The sequence below is a fragment of the Diadema setosum genome, chromosome 1 (assembly GCF_964275005.1).
Source record: "Diadema setosum chromosome 1, eeDiaSeto1, whole genome shotgun sequence".
Taxonomy (NCBI): domain Eukaryota; kingdom Metazoa; phylum Echinodermata; class Echinoidea; order Diadematoida; family Diadematidae; genus Diadema; species Diadema setosum.
In genome coordinates, this window is record NC_092685.1 from 24322528 (window position 1) to 24348233 (window position 25706).

At 38.7% G+C, this 25706-nt stretch overlaps 1 protein-coding gene across 1 annotated transcript; it reads right to left on the minus strand.

Moving 5' to 3' along the window:
- Positions 1 to 89: 89 nt before the first annotated feature.
- Positions 90 to 25051, minus strand: LOC140228665 (ERO1-like protein beta). The gene is made up of 14 exons (XM_072308927.1): positions 24842 to 25051; positions 17216 to 17335; positions 15768 to 15851; positions 14493 to 14537; positions 13616 to 13817; positions 12456 to 12576; positions 11750 to 11814; positions 9142 to 9159; positions 5349 to 5441; positions 3839 to 4021; positions 3196 to 3326; positions 2584 to 2670; positions 1570 to 1685; positions 90 to 935 (listed from the first exon to the last, which is right to left on the minus strand). The coding sequence occupies exons 1-14, from the start codon at positions 24983 to 24985 to the stop codon at positions 839 to 841; spliced, it is 1506 nt and encodes a 501-aa protein (XP_072165028.1). The 5' UTR covers positions 24986 to 25051; the 3' UTR covers positions 90 to 838.
- Positions 25052 to 25706: the final 655 nt, after the last annotated feature.

The following is a 25706-nucleotide window of genomic DNA, read 5'->3' on the forward strand; positions in this document are numbered from 1 at the left end:
CACTGTTTTTTCTCAATTTTTGGATGAAAAAAAAAAAAGTCCTTCACTGCGTGAACGCGTCCCGATAATAGAGATTTACGGATAAAAGGAGGCCGGATAATCGAGGTTGAACAGTATTAACAAACAAGACATCTCAGATATTAAACTTAACCACTGACCTTAACCAGTTCTTCAAAAAATGAAAAAATATCTGAACCATAAGCATATGACATCCATACAGTGTACTCACTGAATGCTTCTTGACATAGTGTGCAAAAAACATGTCAGGATTTAACATTGACCTTTGACCTCATGACCCACAAAATATGATTTCATGAGACCATCCAAGCACAACCCTCACTCCATTTGGTGACCTTGGGTCACTGTCATGAATTGGTAGCTGCAAGAAGTGAATGCACACAGGCGGACAAGCCAACTTCACCCACGCCAGAATTTGGCAGACACTTAATAATCAAAAGGAAAGAGGTCGTACAAGTTTGCTACATCTAGATCAAGAAGCCACAAACTCTGCAAACAGCAATACTAAAATATGATTTCATGAAAATATAGCATGTGCATACATGCATACAAATACCATACACAAGAAATTCTACAAGGCATCCATCTGAGAAGTAAATACATTGAGGTCTCTATCATGCTCTACAGCTGAAAGAATTCTTCCAATGAATTTTCTGTAATCTTTTTCTGTCATTATCATTCTCTCTTTTTCTTTTATCATGAAAATATTTGGTGAAGGACAATGGCAAGCAAATAAATTATTTCTTCTGTTTTTTGTTTTTTTCTCCAAAGACAAAGAGTATGTACATGCAAGAAGTCCATTTTCCTGAGTCTAGCCCTGTCATAAGTATCCAGCCGCTGCTATTGACTCCGGCTGCCTGTTACCGTTGGACAGGAGTTTCTGGAAATCATCGACAATGCTGATGCTGCTCGATAGTCTATGTAAGGGAACAGATGGAGAAAAAAAAAAAACCAAACACAAAATAATTTTTGTCAAACAACCGAATGAAATTAAACATAAATGCGTGCTTACAGTGCTTAGAGTTGATTGGTGTCTACTCACAATCAACAATTCAGGCAAGAAAAAGTAATAATATTAATATTCATTTTCATACATACATATGTAAGAATACATATTTTCATATACCAGTTTATTCATATCACATGGATATAGTTCCATACAACCATATATACTGTATAAGCTGTTATTTTCGCAAGGGTTGAATTTTCACAAATGTTGTGAATCACTGGTGGACCACAAATTTACAACATGCGAAAATGTCGGCTTGTGCTAATAGTGCCCTTAGAATAGCCTGGGTGTCAATTTGTGAAAATAACATCTCGCGAAAATGTTTGTGGCCTGCTCATTTGCAAAAATAACAGCTTATAAAGTAAGTGGCAAAAGAATACAAAATAATCTTACAATCATACAACAAATTATTTCTTCTTTCTTTTATCATCATAACTGAAACACTTGGCCTTGCTCCCATAAGACTCTATAAGAAAGAGAACTCATGTCAATTGTGGGTCTGAGCGAGATAGCATTTGCCTCTCCCCATCAACAACACTCACTTGCCGAATCCATTGAAAAGGGCCACAATCTCTCCTCTGTTGAGCGTCAACTTGGATGGCCCAGTGCCCCCTTGCTCAGTGAAGAGAATCTTCAGCGCGGTGCCCAGGCCTCGAATCTTTTAAGGGGAAAAAATGACAATTGAGATGGTCACTGTGACAACAAACAAGTAATGCTTGTTACAGAGTTATTACAGACAAATATTGCTTTTACAGACTTATCACAGACAAACAATGCTTGTTACAGAGTTATCACACACATAAGAGTTATTACAGACAAATAACGCTTGTAGGGCAATAATGTAGGGCAATTTGTCAATCAGTTGCAAATAACGCTTGTTACAAAGTTATTACAGACAAATAACGCTTGTTACAGACTTATCATTATTAGACAGAAGAATTATTAGAGACAAATAATGCTTGATACACAGTTATTAGAGACATATTAAGTTCTTACATACAAATAATGCTTGTTACAGAGTTATTACAGACATTTGATCTTCCCTTCATATGCCAGTGTACAGTTGGAAATTTAGCATCTCTCAATTCTCAATTTTCTCCATTCATGACTCAAAAGGAATTAGTCATTGAAGGTGGGGGGGGGGGGAGGTGTGATGAAGGCGGGGAGTGATGTCACGGTTTTGAAAGCAATTAGTGTAAATCGGACAAAGATTGGTAAAGAGTCTAATTTAAAAAATTTGCCCAATCAATTATACTCACATCACACCATCATAGAATCTTAAGATCTATAAGCAGGCAGTAAGAAGAAGAAAGAATAAAAAAGCTGATCTGGAAGCTATTTCCTTTCTTTGCATGAGCTACATATGTGCGTGTATTTGCAGAATAAAGTATGTAACGTACGAGAAAGTGCCACATTTTTGTTTCGATTAAAAAGCATACAAATCCAACCCAAATGGCAACTACACCAACATAAGGTATCAACATGGCCGGCATGCGTGTGTATCACACAGAAACACGGAGAAACTAAGTAAAGCAGTTTGCTCTATCTTCACTTACCTGGAGCTTGCCCCACAGCTTACACTTGTCACATCCGACGCAGTCCATGATTCTTGAGATATTCCTAAAATGGGCGCGGAACTCCTCCTGCGGGAATAAGCAAAGGCCACATAGGCATTCTCGCACAGCATTCATTACGGGGCAACAACACCAACAACTTGCAAAAGAGACTGGAGCAACTGACTGTAGTGTATGATGTCTTCCGCTGCATTCACATTTCACATTTGATCACCATTTTCTGCACACAAGTGTAGTTTATCATTTATATTGAAATGAAGGTCTCTGATCTTGACCTTTGACCTGAAAGACTGACCATTAGCTCTTGCACAAAGGCAGTTTATTTTTTCGAATTCATTTGCATTAATTGGGAGGGGGAGTGTGCATTCTGATCTTGAGGAATTTCACCCTAATTGGACAACACAGATAATATATGACCGTTACAGTCAGGATGTGGGAATTGAGACTGGAATTATCAATGATAAAAACAGCAACTAAATGCATTGATAGAGCACATAATACTCAGTATGCCTGAGGTCCTGGTGGGAGATGCTTGGGGTTTGAGTCATTGATGTTTGAGAACAAGACCACCGGTGGATGTTGGATCTGCCCTACCTTGAGCTGCAGTGCCTGCTGCTGGTCCCCCTGGAACATGGCACTCTCGTTGAAGTGCTCCGGGAAGGCCACGGCGATCTTCAGGATGGTCTTCACTATCCTCTGCACCTCCTGGTCCTCGACCGGCTCACCTGGTTTAAACGACGTCCGAAAAAGATCAGAAATTTGAATTGAATTGAACATTCCGTTGCACTAAGTGTGATGATGACGAAGATGACAATAATGCAGACAATAATGATGATGACAATTATGATGATAACGATGATGATAAACATGGTGAAAATGATGATCGTGATGGTGATGGTGATGGTGATGATGATGATAATAAAGATCGTGGTCATAACGATGATGATGGCTATCAGGCGGAAGCTTGGTAGTCTAGTGGATATGACGCCCGTCTAACAATCAGAAGGCTATGGGTTTGTATCCCACCTGAGTATGTATGCCTATAATCTTTATCATGGCTACTACTCAAACACTGAATATGCTGCGTTTATTTACGTCGATGAAGAGCAATTTGTCAATTAGTTGCAATAAAAACAATGTGCTGCAAGAATCACTGAACTGGGTGATGATGTTGAGCAATAATTAAGATGACAGCAGAATGGGTTTCTCACAAAGTGCATCAAAGCTGATGAATTACCTGTGTAGAAGGTCTCTTCCTGTAGTACTGGGGCAGCCTTAGCAATGGCCCTGAGAACAACCAGGTAAGTGAAGTAGAGATTCTTGAGCCTGATTGGGCCTTCACCATCCGTTGTTTCGGGGTCAAAGCGCTGCTGGAACTCCTCAAGGTTTGGTCCCCACTTCTCTGCACCAAACATTCCCTCTGAAAAAACAAACAAACAAACACAACATATCAAAACAAATATACACAGTAAAACCTGTCTATAGTGGCCACCCACGGGAGACAAAAAAAAGTGGCCGTTGTGAAGAGGAGGCCACTGTAGACAGGGTCATTAACATGGCTTTCTCTAGGGGGAATTATCTTTAGTGGTCGCATACAGCAGGTGGTCACTATAGACACTGAAAATATAGACAGGTTTGACAATATAATGATATAAAATTAAGCACAATCATCATTACCTTGGTGCATTACTTTATTTGTAAGGCAAGATACTACACAGTATTTATTCATACACAGATTAAAAAAAGAAAAGAAGAATGAAGGTATGAAGTATGATTCACGCAGGGAAGCTGTAACTGGAAAAAGGGGCATGGACCTGTGTTGAATCAAAAAGCCAGACGAGTGGAAGCATGGGCTCTCTTCAAACTACTTGAAAGAGTCCTGAGGCAATAAACTATTCAGGTAGTTAAGTGTCAGCACGCCATGTGCACACCACATGTATTTCCCTGGTAAACAGGGGGCTGACTGATGGGGATTATCTGAACATTTCAAGACACACAGAGTTCTGCCTGCTTCCACATCTCCTATGATTGTTTTTACAACATCACCACTAATGTGTCACTGTCTAGCTTACATGTAAACAATCTTCCTACATGCAAATAAATCAAACAGAAAAATACTATCTTTAGACTATACTCTTACAGTATAATAGAAATCAGTCTAAAGATATGGTTCTCATTTAATACAGTATAACTTGATACTGTAAAAGTGGAAATTTTAGCGGTGTTGAAATTTTCCTTATTTCGCACAAACAGAAACTAGCACGAAAATAAAAGCATGCAAATACTTTCGCTTGACATATGTTCCAGTATTTGATGTCCTGATTCCGCGGAATTAAAAACATGCGAAACTCTTCTTACCAAGTGAAGCACGAAAAATTAGTCGAGCGAAAATATCCATTTTTACAGTAAGTCACATCCAACTTAAATGCTAATGATCTTCCTAAATGCCTGTTGGGATTTTAAACTGTCACACAATCTGCAAGGTGCGAAATCAGCACTTGCCCAATTCCTATGACAACACATCATAAACATTCAGTCTAGTGAGAGGAAATTTACTCCCTTTACTTCATGCTTTTGTCTTCAAAATCGAATTAACAGAAGATGGGGGAAAAAATAAAGTGCTTAAATATGGATCAAAGCTCTCTCTCTGTGAAACCCCAGTCTGACAGGAGACAGAGAGAGAGAGAGAGAGAGAGAGAGAGATTCAACATTTTGATAAAATGTGAGCAATTTGACATAATTCTCACCTGAGAGGAGGTACTTGGCACAGAGGTGGATGTTGATGCTGCTGTGGAGTCCAGAGACGAGGCGATAGAAGACCCTCTTCTCCAAACACATATCTATCAGTAGCAAAAGGACACACAAAAAAATCTTCCTTACAACCGGTAAACACAGCATCTGTTCTTTTGCGATAACTGAAACCCCTGGCCCAGTTCTAATATGACCCATCCGTCACAGACCTCTTCCGAACCATGTTTCTTCTAAAGATTCAAGAAAATTCTATTAATGAGTCTGACTTTGTGTTTTAAAAAGGATAAAACAAAACAAAAACAAAACAAAACAAAATGAAACAAAATCTCCATAATTTTGCAAAGAAGAACTTGAACTCATTGGAGATAGTCATAGCAAAAAGTGACAAAATTATAATCATGACTATTAAAACTATATTGGTGAGAAAATACTCAAGTATTCATTTTCTTTTCAGAAGAAGAATTATACCAAACTTTGGCTGGTGTTTCAGTGGAGATTAATCATCAATACCTCTGTTCCATCTTGGCAATGTCTATAATACTTCAAAAGTCAGACAAATCAAGTCCCACCACAAAAGAATGCGAGGCATTCTAACAGTGTATCTTTGCCTATCTGGTTGAAGTAAAATAGCACAAAGACAAATTTTGTGCCAGAGCAAATATTATCAAGTAGGAAAAGGGTTTGCAGAAGATTGCTGCTGAACTGTATGCATCTTATGTATGCATCTGGAGACTTTACATCACAGAAAATCATCACCATCAATATTTCCTCAATGGAACAGCAAAGTCAGCCAGTATATTTCAAACAGAGCACAAAGACCTGACAAGAAGTACCAAAAGGCACACTTTTTCTTCCTGCTATTTGTCCTGATAAACATACACCTGCTAACCAGATGATGCACGTGTCAAAATTGTGTTGAACTACATTTCCAAGGAGAAACAAAACATGAAAGACAGAAACATCTGATCACTGAACAATCCTAGCTCCCATCCCCCTCCCCTAATCCCTTTCTGCTTCCTGCACAAACAACATTCTAGAGGATAACCAGCTTTTGGCATGCATTCACAATTTGAGAATATACTCTTGGATCAGCTACAATGTGAGCACTTTGAAAAGAAAAATTATATACGTTACCAATGCACAATTTGTTCTTCTAATATGAATCAATCTTCCAAATCAATGACTCAAACAAACACAAAGAGAACTGCATGAATAGTATACAAGGGAACTAAAGACTAAACAATTCAATCTCCACTCTAATGCAATACAATATCAAAAATTCAAGCAAACAAACACAATAAACTGGAACTACAGATGTAAGAGTAGAACAAAATGTCTCCATTACCCTCTGGGGTGGAGGAAGACAAATAAAAATGTAACAGGTCACAAAATTCAATTTCTAGATTTTTTTTTTTTTTAGCACACGTAAGAGCAGAGAGAGAAGTTGACTATACAAGCAATAAAGCAAAAACAATCAAGTTGCAACATTAATGACAAATAATCCATTCATGCATAAGGGGCATCTCATATGTTTGCTTACTTGTCATATACATGTATATACATGTACATGTAGGTTCGAATCATTTGCCAGCATGTTTCAGACCCCAAAGTATACAATTCGTATGTGACCCTGTTTCACAAAACCATCAAAAAGTCACTAGACATGGATTTTTAGTTGAAGGGCACATTCTGAAGGAACACACCTTATGTCTTAATATGACATATAACTCCATACAAATGGACTTTAATAACCCATCTCAATAATGGAAAGAAATTACGCCCTCTGGAAAAGTGCTTTCTGAGAAAAGAGACCATGAAGGTATGGCTCTATTCGGTCGTGCTCTATGTAACAAATGGGACACAAAACAATATGAAGGGATTATCAAATCAAGCTGAAATTTTGCAACTTACATAATGCATTTTATTACAATAATAACTAATACCAACTGTCAGTGCAATAGCATAATTCTTTTTTAAACACTTTTAGAGTTGAAAGTCAAGGGTGTGTCAAGGGTCTTTAAGAAATGAAAGGGGATGTCTGAGACAAACCTTATCATACAGACAAAAAAAAATTCTGGAAGATCAGCAAAAGAGACAGTTTTCTATTCTTTTTATGATCACAAATTTTGGAATTATATAGTAGAGAGTCACACTGGTGCAAAATACAGAAGAGTAAAGATTGACTAGGTTGACCAATCTATCTATTGAGTCCTCAAGTAAACTCCTGTCATGTGACTTTTAGTTGGTTTTGAGATGCATGGTCACATATTCACTTTGAAAACCTGCCAATATCTCATCTTTAATTGTTCAACTTGAAAATAGCCTGTACCTCCTAATAAAGACAAAAACAAATTATAACTGTAACATGAACTCAGTTAGTTTATCATCACCAATGTCATGTGAACTGTGCCTTTTAAGACTCGAGTGTGACAAGCACTGTTTGATTATCATTGCATGGTGAACATCGATAAGCTCTCCAATAAGTTACCATGCTTTTAAATACCTTGCATTAGTAAAATATATTATCCTCTACAACTGGCTCTATCATGTATACATCATTTAACTCATTTTAAGGAAACATTAATGCAAGTGAAAAAGCTTCTTTTTTTTCTTTTTTTAATGTGAATAGCGCAGTACAAAATTTATATAAGATAAGAATTGTGAAAGGAATTTGTCAAACAGGAAGTTGCGATCACAGGAGTATCATTTAACCATTTGATATGGCAAATAAAGGACATAGTAAAAACAAAAACAAGCAGGAACAGCCATCTTGGCTAAAAAGACAGCAACATTATTTAAATGGTACTTCGTATTTGCTGTTTTTGTTTTTGTTTATTGTTTTGCAAACCTCTGTTTATAAGGACACAATGTGAGGAAAGACTCATAACCAAGATGTCTGTAGTAAAGTGCAAATATTCAAGTGCTGGATTAGATAAATGACTGGCAATGATATGAAATTGGTTTTGAACCCGTATGACTTCTGTCTAATCTTGCTCCAAAATTTACTCTCTTTCTGCTACATCTTCACATCATTGTTTTATCCCTTTATTATATAACAACCTGCATTCAAAATAGAACTACTCCTGGGGCATATTAACTCTTCAAATCTGGCATGTATTTGCAGCATTTCAAGCGAAATCTTGTATTTAAGACAAATACTCCAGTCTGGAGGATTCAAAAGCATTAAAGGCACACCTCACTGCAGAACTGTTGTAATAATTCTCATCACTGAAGTTGCAAAAATACTTTGCCAAGAAAGCAATGTCCAAGAGTTATTTTTTTCACCTGCTCATTGAGCCAAGCAATAAAATTTGTAATTCAGAGAAACGAAAAAAAAAAAAAGTAGAAAAAGAGGCACAAATATTAAATTGTATGAAAAACATTGTATGCCTTACATGTACAGTGTAAACTTGTTTTATTGGCTGAGCAATCACAGTTACCAAAGTACTCTTGCATACAACAAAAAGATCACTAATCTCTACTTTCTATACACGAAATAAAGTTTTCATCGAACAGCAGCGAACTGCAGTGTAGTGATCTCTAATTAGGAACACAATGCAACCTAATGAGCCTAAATTCCATGTGCTCTGGAGTCTTTAGCACGTGCAAATTACATTCTTTTTAACATGCAATATACACATGACTTCTTACAGATTCTTGGTATATAAAATAATGCAAAGTAAGTGTAACACAGATCAGAAACGTGAAATTCAAAGACTGAAAACAAAGAAGCAGAGTTCAATCGAAATGATAACTGATTTTGAAACAGGAATGTGACATGAACGTTACCTTTCAAGAACCGTGATGCTGAGATGGATTGTTTAACGGAAAATTTAGTCATGGATGTCACGCGGTAAACAGAAACAATGTTAAAAAAAGAAACAAAAATAAAGGAGGTATTACTCATCTTGAAAAATGTACACGTTCGTTGGTGTTTTTTTTTGTGTGTGTGTGAGTGTGTGTATGGCTCTATGCAAGACATCATTCATGCTAAATACTGCATCTATGCAAAACTAAGTCTAGCTTTCATTCTTATCAAAGAGCAAGATGTCAATGATGAATGTTTAAAGATAAGAATGGATGTATTCCTGCATCTACTGCGATGGAAAATTGTACGTTCACAATTTCTCAGCTAATACAAGTTATTAAGACTAGAACTTTATGCTTCAGGACTGCTGCTCGAGCTTCTTCTAGGCTGTCACTGTTGATTTACTGGGCACCATTTCACGAAAGTTGTCAGTTTCTGACAATCACCATGGTAACAGTCTGACACCAGAGCTTCTCAGCCAATCAAAACCAAGGGTTTTACTGAAGTTGTCAGAAACTGACAACTTGTCGGGGCTGACCACTTTCATGAAACGGTGCCCAGGCGTGCAAAGAGTTATTGTGGCCATAGTGTATCAACATTAATAAGAGGGTGAAAACATTTCACTTGCATACATCATACATACAGCATCAATTTCTCTGATCTTGGTTTTAATAGCATATATCTCTCTGTTGGAAATTCTAATTCGGGACCACACCCATATTTCATCTTTAATGTAAAGATACTCAAATGAGGTTTGATCATTCTGAGCAAATGTCGTGCGAGAGTCCAACTAAAATTTTGGAAAGTTTCCCAAATTTCTTAAACCAACCCATGTCCTCTCTCTTAACCTGTTCCGTACTGAATTCTGAAATTCCCATAGACTTAATACACAGGTCACCAGGTTCCCGTATGGAACAGGTTAATTTCAATGATGCCTTAACAAAAAAAAAGAAGGAAAAAATGTCAAAATGGTGAAAGGAGAATTTCTACGAAAAGTCATTTCATGTACAATTTCAGTGAATACAAACTCCACGTAAATTTCCCCCTATTCTCGTCTGCAAACTGAACAGACAGCTGGGTGAAGCAACTAGACTGATCAATGAGTGATTGGCATGGATGCACTTTATAAAAGCCACTTGATGAGTTGGCCAACTCCTACCCCCCCCCCCCCCAAAAAAAAAGCAAGAGAAAAAAAATTGCTGATTTAATGATAACTGAGATCATATCTTCTTAACATTGCTGACATCTCAACATCTCTTGCACTACAGCTGCTGTTTTTTAATCTCCTCTTATTTGATGAGGATCTCTCTTAGTTTGGAGGTCACATCATAGAATCTTTAAAATTAAAATAAAATTACACAAAAAAAGGTAATTTCTGAAGATAGCACAAGAAAAATTGACGAAATTTGATCTCAGTCACATCCAGCGATCACAGCACTCACACAGAGCACACTCTCCAGAAAGATTCATGCTCTTAATAAAGAAAGTGAGGCACATGCATTGCAATGTTATTGGAATTGTAATGGGAATACCCTTGTTATTCTACATGCACAAAATTTTAAAAAGTATGTTTTGTTTGGTTTGCCCTGTAAAATGGTATCTTATTCTGACTGCGAGGACACGAAAATCTAAAAAGATGGTCATGCACTGTGATGTGGTTCTGATGTAATATTTCTGGGGTCTCCATTACCTCTGTCTGTTTTTTTTTTTTTTTATGTGGAGGGAGAGGAGTGAAAAGCAAAATTTTGAACATTAATCCATAATCTCATGATTGCAAATCAGATTTTTTATTCATTTGTGAACTCTGAACGGCCTCCATAGAACTCTTAAGCTCCCCTGTTGCATCTGCAGTACACATAGAGCATCTCTGCTGACTGAAAGTTATTCAAGACGAAACTGTAGAAACTGCAACAAGACACATCACTTGGTAGATGCTTCGGAGATCCTCTTAAATAATTCAAGAATTTAAATGTCATCTATTTGGACTTAGCTGCATGATCAATAACAGTTGCTTAATGGTCCATTTCTCCTGCTTTTGAATCTCGTTAATAAATTTTGTTTATTGATTTTGTTTAAGTATGAAAAATACTACTGCTCCAATCGACTGAAAATCTGAGCTAGGGAGTTAATTAAAAGCCTATAATGTAGTGAATACGAATTTCATCCAATAATGAACAGAGATGCACTGTATGCACCATACATTTAGTGAGTCTCATGTTTCACTAATCACAACTTCCCAGCTATTTTGCGAGCGGTTAAATTCGCAATCATGGAGTACAGTAAGGACTGGAGAAATGTACATGTGCACGTCACATTCATGTTGGGATCTGAGCTGATATTTGCGCATGTTGTTAAATTTGTGAATAGCAGCCAAGTGGTGGACACATTTTCACACATTGGGGTATGTTTTTTTTTGTTTTTCTTTTAACACATTGGGGTATGTTTTTTTTTGTTTTTCTTTTAACAAACACAACATCAGATAGCCTCTGCAAGGAGTCATCACTTTCTGTCATTGGCTCTGACTAGTGCTGAATGTGCACGCCATGCCCTCCACGTCCCCATACCTCAGTCCACTATTGAGGGACTTACCTTTCAGTGTCTTGTTGTTCAGGAACTTGTCGTAGCTGCTTGTGTGGGAGTCTGGAATATCAGGTCTGTGGCATTGGAAAGATGAGAAATGAGATTCAGATCTAATGATATGACTACACTAGTAATAAAAACTAGAACTTCATAGTTTAAAATGTGCTTACACAATGTTACAAGTCTGGTAATACAGAAGCAATCACTATTGAGACACAGTCAGTGCTCTTTTCTATGGGAAGTAATGTATAGGTCTACCATAGATATACATGAATTGCTCAGGTATTGGTACCATTTTATAATCCAAGCCTCACAGCATTCCATTGATGTAATGTTGCAGATAATTAATCATGTTCTCCTCTGCTCTAAGTGACATTCTGCTACACCGAAATGAGAAAAAAATAATGGCCTGAATTCACGAAGGTGGTTCAAATTTAGACCATGGACTAGCTAAAACAAGCGTGAAATAAGCGTAACTTTGACATGCCCGTATCAACACACATTTGTTGCGGGACATCTGTTGGCAAACACAATCTGTCGACTGTATTTACGCAGAAGAAATTGGCATAAACCATGGTTTAAATTTAAACCACCTTCATGAATTCCGGCCTCAGGGTTTCACACACAAGATGTAAAGCCTACATGCATGCACAATTTGGGAGGCTGTTAACAACTGTATCAGTCATGATACACTTGTGGAGGTCCAAGAACTCACTTGAAGCAGTTTTCGTTGTAGATGCTGCTCCATATCCGATGTGGGGAGCTCCCCTTGTAGCCTGTGTATCTTTCCGGGTTCAGCAAAAGGTCAACGTACTCCATGTCACCAGAGTGCTCGTCTGCAGATGGTAGAGTGGTATGATTAACTCTCATACAAAAGAGGCACATTTGTTTTCAAAAGCTGCTGACATCAGCAATGCAGTCCTTTCCTCATCCAGATATTGAGAAGATTTCGAAACAGCTCTGTAAAGGTTTTCACAGGATGCTTGCTCAAGTATTACACTATTACACACATAGTATTTGTGTATGGATAATGAATCCCCGTAAAACTATAACCCAATCCTTGCATATTTTACAGGGAACAGGTATCTATACAGAATTTTGAGAGTGATGACTTCTACTTAGAATGTATTTTCTAGGAAGGAACAGAAATGTAGATGTGTACTTTGTAACTGAGAGTAACAGTCAACATGGCATCACCATGCAACAATATGTGTCATATCACATGAACCCAAATTCACTATGCTGTAAATATCCATATTTTCACGGGATTAATTTTTCGCGCTGAGCGGCTCAAAAACATATTCACAGGTTCTTGAATTCACACTGCACGATTGTCAACCCATTTTAAATAGGCAGAGAAATTGTGCAGATATTTTTGTGAGTTTTGGAATTCATGCCAGCCAAAAGTAGAGCAATATGAATAAAAATTAATGCACTGCGAAAACTTGTGCGTCTACAGTGGTCTAAATTCAAGTTGGATTCATAATAGGCCCTAACATGTCAGTGTCATTCATTACAGGATATCTGGGGGGCATTTCATGAAGCATTTTGTCCGACAAAGTTGTCAAACGAATTTGCTCTTAGCCAATCAGATGCAAGGATTTCAGTAGCTTGTAACAGTTTGTCAGAAAAATATCCGACCAAAATGCTTCATGAAATGCCCCCCAGATGGCCTTCGTGATATGTCATGCGTATTTATGCAGTCAAACCTTGCATAATCCATGAACTGAACTGAAACTACCTTCACAAATTCTGGCACAGTGAAAACTGTTGGAGGTCATATCACATCTTCTCACCTCATCTCCCAATCATGAGTCAATATCATGACCCGAATATTTTCTTCTTTCTAAGAGTGTGGGTAGCTACTGTACCAACCTTCTTGTTCGCAAAACTGGAGTTGGGCGTCGTCGTGCTCCCTCCAGGTCTCAAAGGCCATCAGGTTCTCTCGGCTGATGGTGGTATCCAGGGCGCCCAACCTGTCCTCCTCCTCCTTCTCGTCATCACAAGTCTCCTCCCCATCTTGCTGCTCGGTGCTGTCTGGAGTTTTGTTGCCGGCCCTGCTGGCGTCTTTTCCATACTGCAAATGTGACAGAGACCGTGGTACTGACAAAATGTATGAACTTCACCACCCTCACGAGGATTTGGATCTTTCAAACGTGGCATAACACGTTTGTTAAGACAATATGTCCAGTGCCACAATCTTTTTGAAGTAAGGAGGATGTGGGCTCTTTTTTTTTTCTTTCTGTTTTTTTTTTTTTTTTTTTGCCTTTCCATGATACAGTCAATCTGATGGATATAAAAATGGATCTTGCACAATGCTGTTTTGGTAGCCTAATTTCCAGTCTTTTTGAAGTATGGTTACAATGGTACCATATGTAGGTTGTGCATGTGCGAACTTTTGTCTTCTTATTACTTTAAAAAAAAAATGTGTTGATGTGGCAGCAAAAAAAAAAAAAAGGGCAAGGATGAGGAACGGATGTTTCACTTTGCCTGAAATATTTTAGCTCTCTTTGTTGGAAAATCAAAATTCAAAAATAATCACACAATGTGCTGGTAAGTACCTTGATAAGTAGGCCTACAATGTGTTGACATATAACAGTAGCTTGTAGAAATGTCTAATCTAAAATGCCTTTATACAGTCTTTTCCACACAATATAAATACTATCAAATAATTAAAGAAGGAAGAAAAATAGAAAAAGTTGTTTTCTCCATAAACAACATGCACAGAATGAATCAAACAATCGCAATTTACTTTATTTTCTGTACTTTCATCTTTCAGGCCGCATGGCAGATCGTCCTGAGGGTGAGAAGAGCGAAAATCAAATCAAAATGTTAACAATTCTTCGCACAGATGTGATATGTTAAATGATAACATCTAAAATGCATTTTTACAAGACACCATCTACACTACTGCATACACATGAAGCTTCTTTTGAGAATATCAGCTCCCATTACTAAGTACAAGGTATCTGATTCACAAAGCAGCAAAAGAAATCCAAACAAAAAAGTCCCACATTATAAAGTTGCTGGTTCTATCTGACTTGACTCCTGACAGAATACCAGGTAATGAAAGAAAATTAGATAGCAGCAAAATTATTATTTCAAAGCTATGCTGCGCATAATCATGTAACATCTTTTTATCATGTAAATATTAAGAAAATTCTTCACAGACTGTCCTGATGCTAGACATACATGTATCCAATGATTGTCATTGTTGTTGTTGTTGTTTTTTTTTTTTCTTTTGGGGGGGGGGGTTCTTTTAATGGGTTGTCAGCTAAATGTAGAATGTACAAAAACATAGAATCATGTACATAGAGCTTTTTTATACATACAGTGAATAATTGAATGTGATTGTCAATTTCCTAGGACCTGCATTCAGACGTCCCTATTTATAAACCAGCATGTTTTCCCCATGAACTCTGAGGTATGGATAGGTTACACTTGACAGGACAATTAGGGTATTTGATTTCTGCAGTAAGGATGGATTATTGGTCTAGAAAATTTCTGGCACTAGTGGCAATTTGACTTTAGATTACCCATACCTGTTATAAACTGGGGAGCTTTACAGCATTTAATGACTCAGTATGCACTATACTTTACTTTTGATGCATGAAACTACATTGTAATTTCGGACATTTTAGTCACATTTCTCAGTGACGCACGATAAACAAAATGAAAAATCAATACTTGAATGCCACTCCATTACTTGCACTACTTCTTCCTCATCTTCCTCTTCTTTGTGATTCTATTTCTTTCTTCTTAATCAGGTACCGGTATCAAAATCAGGATACAGCCTATATACAGGTGGCGCCTTTATGCCAATTGAATCTGAATGGTAAGTGGCATACTGCGCAGTCAACATCTTCCCAACATTTCATATTTCACTTAATCAAAGTTGTATATTTATCATCATCTTCAAGTTGATGAATAACTAAATCAAGTGCCAGAGATGACTAGAGGATACCACTTTGATAAGCTCTGCTGGTCAGAGAGACACAGTCACTGAGATCACGCATGCATCACTCACCGGTGAGCAGGGACACACATGGCAGCCTTTGAGAGCGCACCGACTGTCGTCCGCCCAGAACGGACAGGGCCGCTTGAGATTCACCTATAATGTGTGTACGTGAGCATTGTGCAAAGGTTAAATTGGAAGCACAGACCATATGCTTACAGAGCACTTAAAACACGCGGCAGGCACAGTATTGCCACTTGTCCATCGAACACGACTTGCATCAAAGAGCTTTCAATGATATCTGATTGCATGTCACGAGAAGGAAGAACAGACCTCATGCTTCTTTCAAATTATACAGTAAGCTCTTGGCAGAAAATCAGCTTCTGGACTATTAAAGATGAAGCACTGTAAGGGTACCCTATTCTGAATCAAATGAATTGTCTTTTACTCCTACGTTAACTCAGGGTTATTGACATATTATCTATTCAATACATGAATTTCAAATGTGATATCATATATATTTGTTTCTCATAATTTCACTTTTCTTAAAATACTTATTGTAAAACCAGAAATTTTCGCATGCATTCTAATTTTGTGAATTTCAAGCAATGAATGCCAGTGAAAATTTCATGCCGCGAAAAAGGCTGTTGGCTCTAATTTGCAAAAATTTCATGCTGCACAAAATATCTTGCTTTACAGCGACAATGATAATGTGCATCAAGATTATCAAATGGATACAACTATTTTGCAGCACTGAAGCCGTCTGTTGAAACAATGCAGATGTTGAAAATTGCCTTAAAAAACAGTATCCACAGGATACTGTTTAAGGCAATTTTAAATTACTTTACATAATTCATAGTGTGAAATGGTCTTAAATCCATTTTTTCTCTCTGATTCTGTTTGCTCTTTACTGATCTTTGGACCTCATTTCAATATGCAAGTATGTTTTGAATAAATAAGATGGCATAAAGCCACAGAGCTTGTGATGGAAGATCATAACATTTGGTCTCGCTTCGAGATCTTGCACCTGTGCTTGTTTTGGCACACGAGTGCAGCCGACTCAATTACCAAGACTCCCAACTGTGCACACTTGATTACCCTTGCTTGCCAATATTGCTTCATCATGCTCTTATTAAAGATACAACAGGGTCTCTCGAAGCTGTCTTCCTCAATACACAAACAAAAAGGCAAACAAAACAAAAGTGACTTTTCTTTCACTTTTTTCACTTTGCAATGATGTTACAATTTACATAACTGCCATTCTTTTTATTAAAAGGCTTAGGTGTAACAATGTGAACAAAACACTACACGATATGAATTGCATATCATCCAATGTGGCCTTTTCTTTCGCTGTAGTTTGATTCAATTGCAGCCGATCCACTATCAAACTTCAACAAAAATTATTTTACAGCCCCTTGGGGGGGGGGGGGGGGAATCAACCGGCAACTCCCCTCTGCCCCACCCACACACACTACTTATTATCAATATGGTGCACAGATGCTATGCACAACACAGCTTACCTTGAAGAATTTGAAATAATTCCTAGTTAGCAGACTGTTGAGGGGAGGATACAACCTCAAGTTGTTGAATTCACTGACAGACTCTACTTTACAGCTGCAATCGTCCACAAGTCCATTCAGCTGTGGAAGAGAGAACAAAATTTCATGATTTGCTCTGCAGTTACACCAGGGCTATGAATTCAACTCTAGTACAGACTTGCCCAATGAACTGGGGCAAATACAACTGCATGATTTACTTCAAGAAAATAACCTGACGACAGAAAGGAATATAATGGTATGCCTCCCGCTATATCACATTATAGGTCTAGAGTAGGTACGGTACCACACATCTGGATAATGTGTGACAACAGATCTACATGATCGGACAGACCTTTGACTCTGGACTTTTGACCCTTGGACTACATTCTTCCCTAAGAATCATTGTAGGGTAATGCATAGTATATACACACCAAGCCCAATCAAATATAAAGTGAGTCATTTCTGATGTATGGAGAAAATAATGAAATTTCAGCAGTGCATTTTTAATCGTGAATGTACTTTTAGCATTTCAACCTGACCTTTGACCCAATGACCCATAACTTCCCTAGAAAATCATTGTCGGGCAATACATGCATATGATGACATCAATGGTATCCCGGGGTACCAAACAAAAATCAGCCATTCTGTTGAATTATTTATTTTTTTAAAAAGGTTGTACCCTGGGTGCCAAAAAGAGGAAATTATTTTGGTGCTGGAGCTAGCGCGCGCTAGCCACTGCACTGCACAGCACTAAAGCACACGCTAGTGGTATCGCAGCTTCCATGCACGCATAGTATAACATGTAGTGGCATGGGAATGACTACAAATGTACAAGCACACACAGTGCATGCATTTTTCTCTGGCTGTCCTCGAGTAGACGTGAGGTGGCGCTACACAACGTGGTTACCCGGGGGCAATATTTTTTTTCCCAGGATGGGAAAGTCACTAGTGTGTATAAAGTCTACGGCAGTCTACTGACAAAAAAGGTCTGAAACCTAAGACTATAGGGAGACAAATTGTGTTCGCATACTTCACAATCCCAATGACCACCACTCTCGGCAGCTCATCGCTGTGGCACGATGTGTTAGTGCTCTGATCAAGGAGCTACCAGTGTTTAAAAGATGGACGGTAGTTCGAACCCACGCTGGGTTTTGCTCAACATCTTGTCTTCATTTTTGCTCTTAATTTCTAAAGTATATTAAGTTTGTAACGGTTTATTCCGTCAGGCTTAGAGAGAGTAATAAAGTCAAAGACTTGATAGTTATTCTCTATTCAAGTCACCAAGACAAATAAATGCCTTTCCCATCCTGGGAAAAAAAAATATCGCTACCCGGGGTACTACGGTACCCCGGGGTAATGAGTGATGCATCATATGTCCTTATGCCTTCATGAAGATACCTTGAGCCATTCCTCCTAAGACTTGTAAATAAAAAAAAAAAAGTGCAATTTCAGCATTTTCACTTGACCTTTGACCCCATGAACCAAAACTGCCCTAGAGAATCTTTATCTGGTAATTCATGCATACATTGTACTCTGTAAGAACAAAAATTAGAATAGGGAAAAAACCCTAACCTCCAGCAAGTGACACAATTTCCTTCAAAATTATCATTAGGGTGCAATACATGAGCAAATTTTTGTTTTCTTATAACTAGGTATATAGATGATATAAAAGAAATGGAATTTCATATAGTGAAACTACTTAACTCAGTTTTCAGAGATACTTCAAAACAGTTATTGGTGATGATGTGTGTGCCAATTACACTACAGCAGTCCCACTATCTCTGTACTAAGCTACATGTAAAAACTTACAGAGATCTAGCTTAATACTCTGCACTATCACGCAGGGAGTGGCAAGGCAACTTGCATTCTGGCACAAGATTACAGTTGGGCAAGAAAAATTTACAATTTATATCTTTTCACGCATGTTCAGAACTATATAACATTTGCAGAAATTAATACCCCACCCTTTCTTTGATGATCTACCTTGTTGGATTTTGCCGTCTTCCTTTGTTTTCTAAATTTACAAGCTCAATTTTCCATGAAGATAATTATTTCCACATCCCAAATTCCTGGGCCTGTTACAAAAGTACCATTTTCAGTTTTAAACCTTCCCATCATGATACTGATTTTTCAAGGTTAAAATACAAATACTTAATGGTACATTTAATGAAGATACTAATGTTCATACACATTGTACATGTCAAGACAGTACTTGTATCAGTATGATATAATGCAAATATGGGAAGCGTTTGTTGACTTCTTGATGTATTGTAATGCATCACCAGTGATTTGAGTAAGATGAAATGTTTTGGAGGAAATAAAATGAAACAAACAACCACCCTAGATGGTCAAATATCACTGAGGGTGAGACAGGGTGTCATACGACTCATACCTGATATCCTACCATGATGGATGCCTGAACATGACACCACTTGAGCAATGCAAACTGTCTGGTGGGGGGTGGGGGGATGGTAGTTGGGTGATTATGGTCCACACCTTCAAACAACACTGCTGCTTCTCTGGAGTTATTTTACGTTTTCATTTTATAAAGAGACAGTTTAAAGGGATGGTACAGTTTCGGTTGATATGAGGCTTCAGGTTTTCAACGCTTTTTTTTTTTAATGATATTTTTTGAAAGTAATGAGAAACCTATTATGAAATATAAAATAGCATAATTATAATTCTTTGAGGAATTAGTTTATTTGATAAAAACTGGTTTTGAACTAGCTGAGATGTCCAACACAAAGCTACAATGTATCCTAATAAAAAGGTGGGACCCACCTTTTATTAGTATCGCTCTATTCTTTGTTTTTGGATATCTCAGCCATTTCAAAACTGATTTTCATCAAATATGTGTAATCTTTGAATTCCTCTTAGAATTGTATGCTCCACATTTCAGAAAGTGGTTTCTACGTATTTTATCTCGCAAAAAGTGAAAAGCCGAATCCTCACCTCAACCAATATTATACCATCCCTTTAAGCTCGCTCTAAAAGGGGGTGACTAACCCCTTTAATACAGAGTGCAGAATGTCATCATTCACTGGGCATCAAACAGATTTCAATTTTTGTGACTTACCATAATTGAACTTTTACAGGATTATGATATCCATAGCCAAAATCCATTGCCAAACTCTGTTCCTGATCCCCTACTTGGCCCATCTGTACAGTCTATTCATGTATATTACACTTAAGTTTGCACATAAAGATTTCTACGAATAATAATTTTTCTTTCATAAAAGTTGAATATATACTATGTATGTTCAATCAATGAATGTGTCAAAGTTTGCCACATATTGAAAATATCATGTTGGACATACAAGTGTGGGACCTTGCATACCTGTACACTTGTTAGAAACATTACAGGTACAAAATTGTGGTCCCTACAGCTATCTTTTAAATCATCTGTTTATGATAGCAATATACACTGTATGTTATCCCTATCTTACGATGCTTACAGCATATGTGATTGTTGCACATGGTTTTATCTGAATCTTGATAACAGTGCATGCTGCATGGGATATTCACACGGTATTTGCTAAAGGATTAATTAAAGTGATATCCAACCCATAACTGATAATGACAGCATTCACATGATGTTCTACACATGTATCTTCCATTTCTCCATATTGGGGCAGAACCATCAAGTGGAATAAACAGCGCTCACATTCATACAATTATAGAAGCAGCGTCAGATGGCAGAACAGCAATCGGGTTCTCCAGTAACACCGACAGTTTCCTTAGAACTTCATGTCCTTGCTCACACTAGAATGTGTCATGAATGCAAGGCTGCCAGCTGTGCACAGGAAAATTTCTGTTTGGAGCAGAGGAACTCCCCATGCCCCATACAGTGTCCATAATTTTTGCAAGAAGTGAGAGATAGATTTCTAATTGCTTCTGGCTTGTTCTCCATTTAGAGTGACAAAACAGACATGTTCCAGAGAGATCATTTTTTTAAGGGTGTGTTTATGCTCAATTTGCGAAGGCAGAATCAGCGTTTTGAAATGCTGATTCAAAACGCTGATTCAAAACGCCATTCACAGGAGCAATGTTTATGCTCACTTTCTTCGAGCCTTGGAAAGAGCGTTCGCAATTGCTTCGCTGACCTCAGCAGAGGCAGGTCAATTGGGGCGTGCGCTTTTTTTGGAAGTTCTGGCCCGAGTGTGTGCATTGTTCATGTTCCGTAGCATGTCTAATATAATTTTGATTGCGTTGCTAATACACACATACATGAACTGTAGACAATGATGGAAAATATGAGTATTTATTTCATCGACAGATTGTTGACAAAATCGGAATGTGTAGTTAACAGTCTCGCGTATTAACTATCATTAATTTCATTTATCTCCTACGTTTTAATATTGCGGTAAAAATATATTTTCTATAATAAAACTCACACACAACGGACCTTAATTCTGTTGATTTTATCTTGGCAGGCTTGTCCGGTCCTCCGTACAAAGACATGCGTATGCACAGTACATGGGAAAATTACACAGGCCAGGGTAGCTGGCTGGCCGGGCGCGCGCTTTTTCACGTGAACCGGAAAGGCGTTTAGATGACGTCACTCTAAACGCATATAGAAACGCTGTTGCGTTCATGCTTCCCCGTCAAACATGATTAGTCAGAAACGCCGATTGTAAACGCACCTTTTTGTGCGATTTGGATCGGCATTTTGAATCAGCGTTTCTATCGAATTGAGCATGAACGCAACAGCGTTTTGCACTAATCACGTTTCAAAAGCCTGATTTTGGCCCCCAAAATGGAAGCATAAACGCACCCTAAAAGGGAAACTCCTGCAGTCATTCATTGCTCAAACGTGTTAAAGGCCACCATACCCTTGTAATGACAATCACGACACTGGCTAATTTCAGTCAGACGTGCTCCTACTAGCTAACTATACACAGCCCAGTTGCTGTATAAATAGCTTCGCACGGCGTCTGGTCAGGCTACGCATGTACCTTCGTAGCCTACTAGCATGTCTGGAGGCAATCTAGTGCATTGCCGTGTGCAATTTCTGTCATGAATGCTAACCCCGGCGCAGGGCGCTGTTAACCACTCGGTACGTGTTGGGGTCGCTGGTGCGGTATACTGTTATGCAAGCAATGCTAAAAGTAATACTGCAATTACACCATGAAGAATTCAACACTTTGTTACTCATGACATCATTCTATTTGGATATAAAGTAAAATTACACAATCAATGAGAATCATTTTTCAAGTGAGGTCCATGCATGGCTAACCCCGGAGCACTCCTTGTACACAGTAATACTGTGGGAGCACCCCGAGTCAAAAGAGTGCTGCATCGGTAAGCTTAAAAAAGAAACACAGTCTGTCACAGATCTTCGCGGCTCTGTAAGTTACGAATATCAACAGAAAAAAGCTTACTTTTATAGTACCGTATACATATGTTTCTTATCTATAAATTCCTACCGGGTGTTCACTTGTTCTTGTTCACACTGGTCCCATGATCTTGAAAACTAATCGTTTTTTTACAGGTCCATCTCTATTCTCCCCGTCCCATCCGCCATTTTCGAAACAACCTACATGTATATATGCGGCACACTGCGCATCATGTCTCTCAAAATTGAGACGCTCCTCCTCTAAGGACCAACTCGTGAATATTCATGAGCTGGCGGAGTCGCAATGCTTTTAGCCTTTTGACAAGGCCCGCTCGGCTGGGATCGCTTCTTCTTTCAATACTCACCCAGAAGGCAATGCGATACAGCGAGAGGGTTTTGCCAACAGGAAGAAGGCCTTGCCCTAACTATACACAGCCCAGTCGCTGTACATGGTACGTCGCGACAGGGCTGTACAAGCGCGACCACCAACCACTAGGAGAGCGACGTAATCGTATCACGATAGCTTTGAATTTTGATACTTAACATCATTTTTGTCACCTCAAACTCATCGAGTATACTCTTCAATATTTACTCTACATCTGATGCTATCAGTATTCAAATGTACGCAATGAAACTTACCGAAATTGATCATCATATCCAGCATGTCCACACGGTACACAATCTTTCACGCCAGTCGCTGTACATGGTATACTATACACCAATCGCTGTACATGGTACGTCGCGACGTACCATGTACAGCGACTGGGCTGTGTATAGTTAGGCCTGGCGTGAAAGATTGTGTACCGTGTGGACATGCTGGATATGATGATCAATTTCGGTAAGTTTCATTGCGTACATTTGAATACTGATTCATCAGATGTAGAGTAAATATTGAAGAGTATACTCGATGAGTTTGAGGTGACAAAAATGATGTTAAGTATCAAAATTCAAAGCTATCGTGATACGATTACGTCGCTCTCCTAGTGGTTGGTGGTCGCGCTCGTACAGCCCTGTCGCGACGTACCATGTACAGCGACTGGGCTGTGTATAGTTAGCCTTGCCCAAAAGCTACTGTACACTGCATTGACGGCCAGTGCATGAGCACAAATTTCAAATCCATTCACTGGATAAGGGGGGCATTTCATGAAGCATTTTGTCCGACAAAGTTGTTCGACAAATTTGCTCTCAGCCAATCAGATGCAAGGATTTCAGTTGACCGAAAGATCGGTCTGTATTTGTCCGTCGGAGAATGTTCCGCGGAGACTGCGTCTGGCTTCACGGATCCCCTCCGTATATACGGAGGACAGCGTTAATGGCAAAATATAAAAGAGTCCTCCGGACAGACGGATCTTTCTGTCTAGGATTTCAGTAGCTTGTAATAGTTTGTCAGAAAAATATCCGACCAAAATGCTTCATAAAATGCCACCCAGATGTCATTCTCCCAGGTTCCTAACGACCGAGTCACTTTAAGTCATCGATTCGAACAGAAAGGGACTATTGGCAGAACCAAACGTTGCACGTTACCTGTTGTCAACACTTCCAACTTCACCTGTTCAGTGCAAATACACCGGTATTCAAATTTAAGAAGTTTTTCGAATTTAAGTTGATGTTTATCCGAGATACTACCCGTCATGTGTCATGATCCTGAATCCTACAATGCGCAGCCCGAACACTTCGCTTTCGGGCTGGTCACAGTTAATGCATGGCCTACTTCGCATGGCATCTGGTCGAGCTACGTTAGACAAACCGTTTGTCCGGAGGCAAGTTTTTTGTTTTTTGTTTTGTTTTTGTTTTTTTACGTTTAATAATTATCGCTCTCCTCCATAGGGGATCCGTGAAGCCAGACACAGTCTCCGCAGAACATATCCCCGACGACCAGCAGACCGATCTTTCGGTCAAGGCTACATGGACTGCCAGAATTCAAAATGTAGCAATCCGGCAGGGGTTTACTTTAAAGGTCACACACAATTGAATTAAATCTATCCTACAATGACATTTATTGATAATTTTGGTTAGGTCTACACTGCTTCTAAACGATGCCAGTGGCAGTGCCAACCAACTTCGCACATCCACATTCACAATGGCAAAATCATATTTTGTAATCTCCGCTGCAGCTCCGGTCACTTTACACGTTCAGTTCAAGGGGTAAATTAGATCATCACCGATCAACTGTAACGTTTGTCGTTAGAAAAGTAAGTTCGACCTAGCCACTAGGTGCCTACTGTGCTGTGCATACGTACTCTAACTTAAACCTCTAGCTCTAGTCTACTCACCTCACAAAAACATGGATGGACATCGCCATTTTTAGGAGTTGACTGTGTAGAACATGAAATGTGGCACAGGCACAGAATAAAGCAGAGAACCTCTAGTATGTTCCACATTCTGAGCTTTCTTACACATGAAACATACGGGGACATATCTGGTGGCAAATATTAGACGTGGTACGTTTAACACTCCCGAACGAAGAATGGATGTACGGGTCGCGTCGTTGCATTAGCGGCTCACTTGATCACGCTCGCTCGGCGGGTCGCGGGCACAGCTGGCTGGCTTGGCTCGATCACTGCCCTCTGCCACGATTATTGGGTATGCGCTGCCTTCCTCGTAAGCGTATGTGGAAATGAGCACGGACGCGATGTTTACAAGCACAAGTTAGGGCTCAATTAGGCTTGTTACCCACCTCTTAAGGCGTTAAATGAACATTGGTTAATGAATTTTCATCAATCTTACACCTTTTTGTGCAAGTCAAAGCCCTGTTCAAATGCCAACGCATAGTAGGAAAATATTAAGCAGCATTATTTTGGTGGAATTATGATTTTCCTCTTTCTGAAGAATGTGTTTGAGAGGAGTATAAAATGGTCTCGGCTTGAAGGGAGAATAATTTCGTAAAGATACGTGTCGATTTGCAGGTCCGCCTCAGTTACTCATGCCTGCTTTTCGAGGGAACATGATGACAGGCTGATTTCGTGCGGTTCGTGTCAATACAAAATGATGAATATCTGACATAATAATCACTCAAACATATTTATTAAGGGAAGCTGATATCAACAACCACAATTGTCGATTATTTAATTGCGGTTTGGCTTAAAGAGACAAGTCGACCTTTTCTTCCCCAAAGCTGAATGATTTTAATGAGCAAAG

Bases quoted from the DNA above. Each gene is read 5' to 3' on its own strand.
- LOC140228665 (XM_072308927.1), bottom strand. From the start codon at position 24,985: ATGTCCCCGTATGTTTCATGTGTAAGAAAGCTCAGAATGTGGAACATA. The intron at 14,538-15,767 runs GTGAGTGATGCA...TCTCACCCTCAG, and splicing joins ATGTGTGTCCCTGCTCACCG to GACGATCTGCCATGCGGCCT. The intron at 936-1,569 runs GTGAGTGTTGTT...TCCCTTACATAG, and splicing joins CTTTTCAATGGATTCGGCAA to ACTATCGAGCAGCATCAGCA.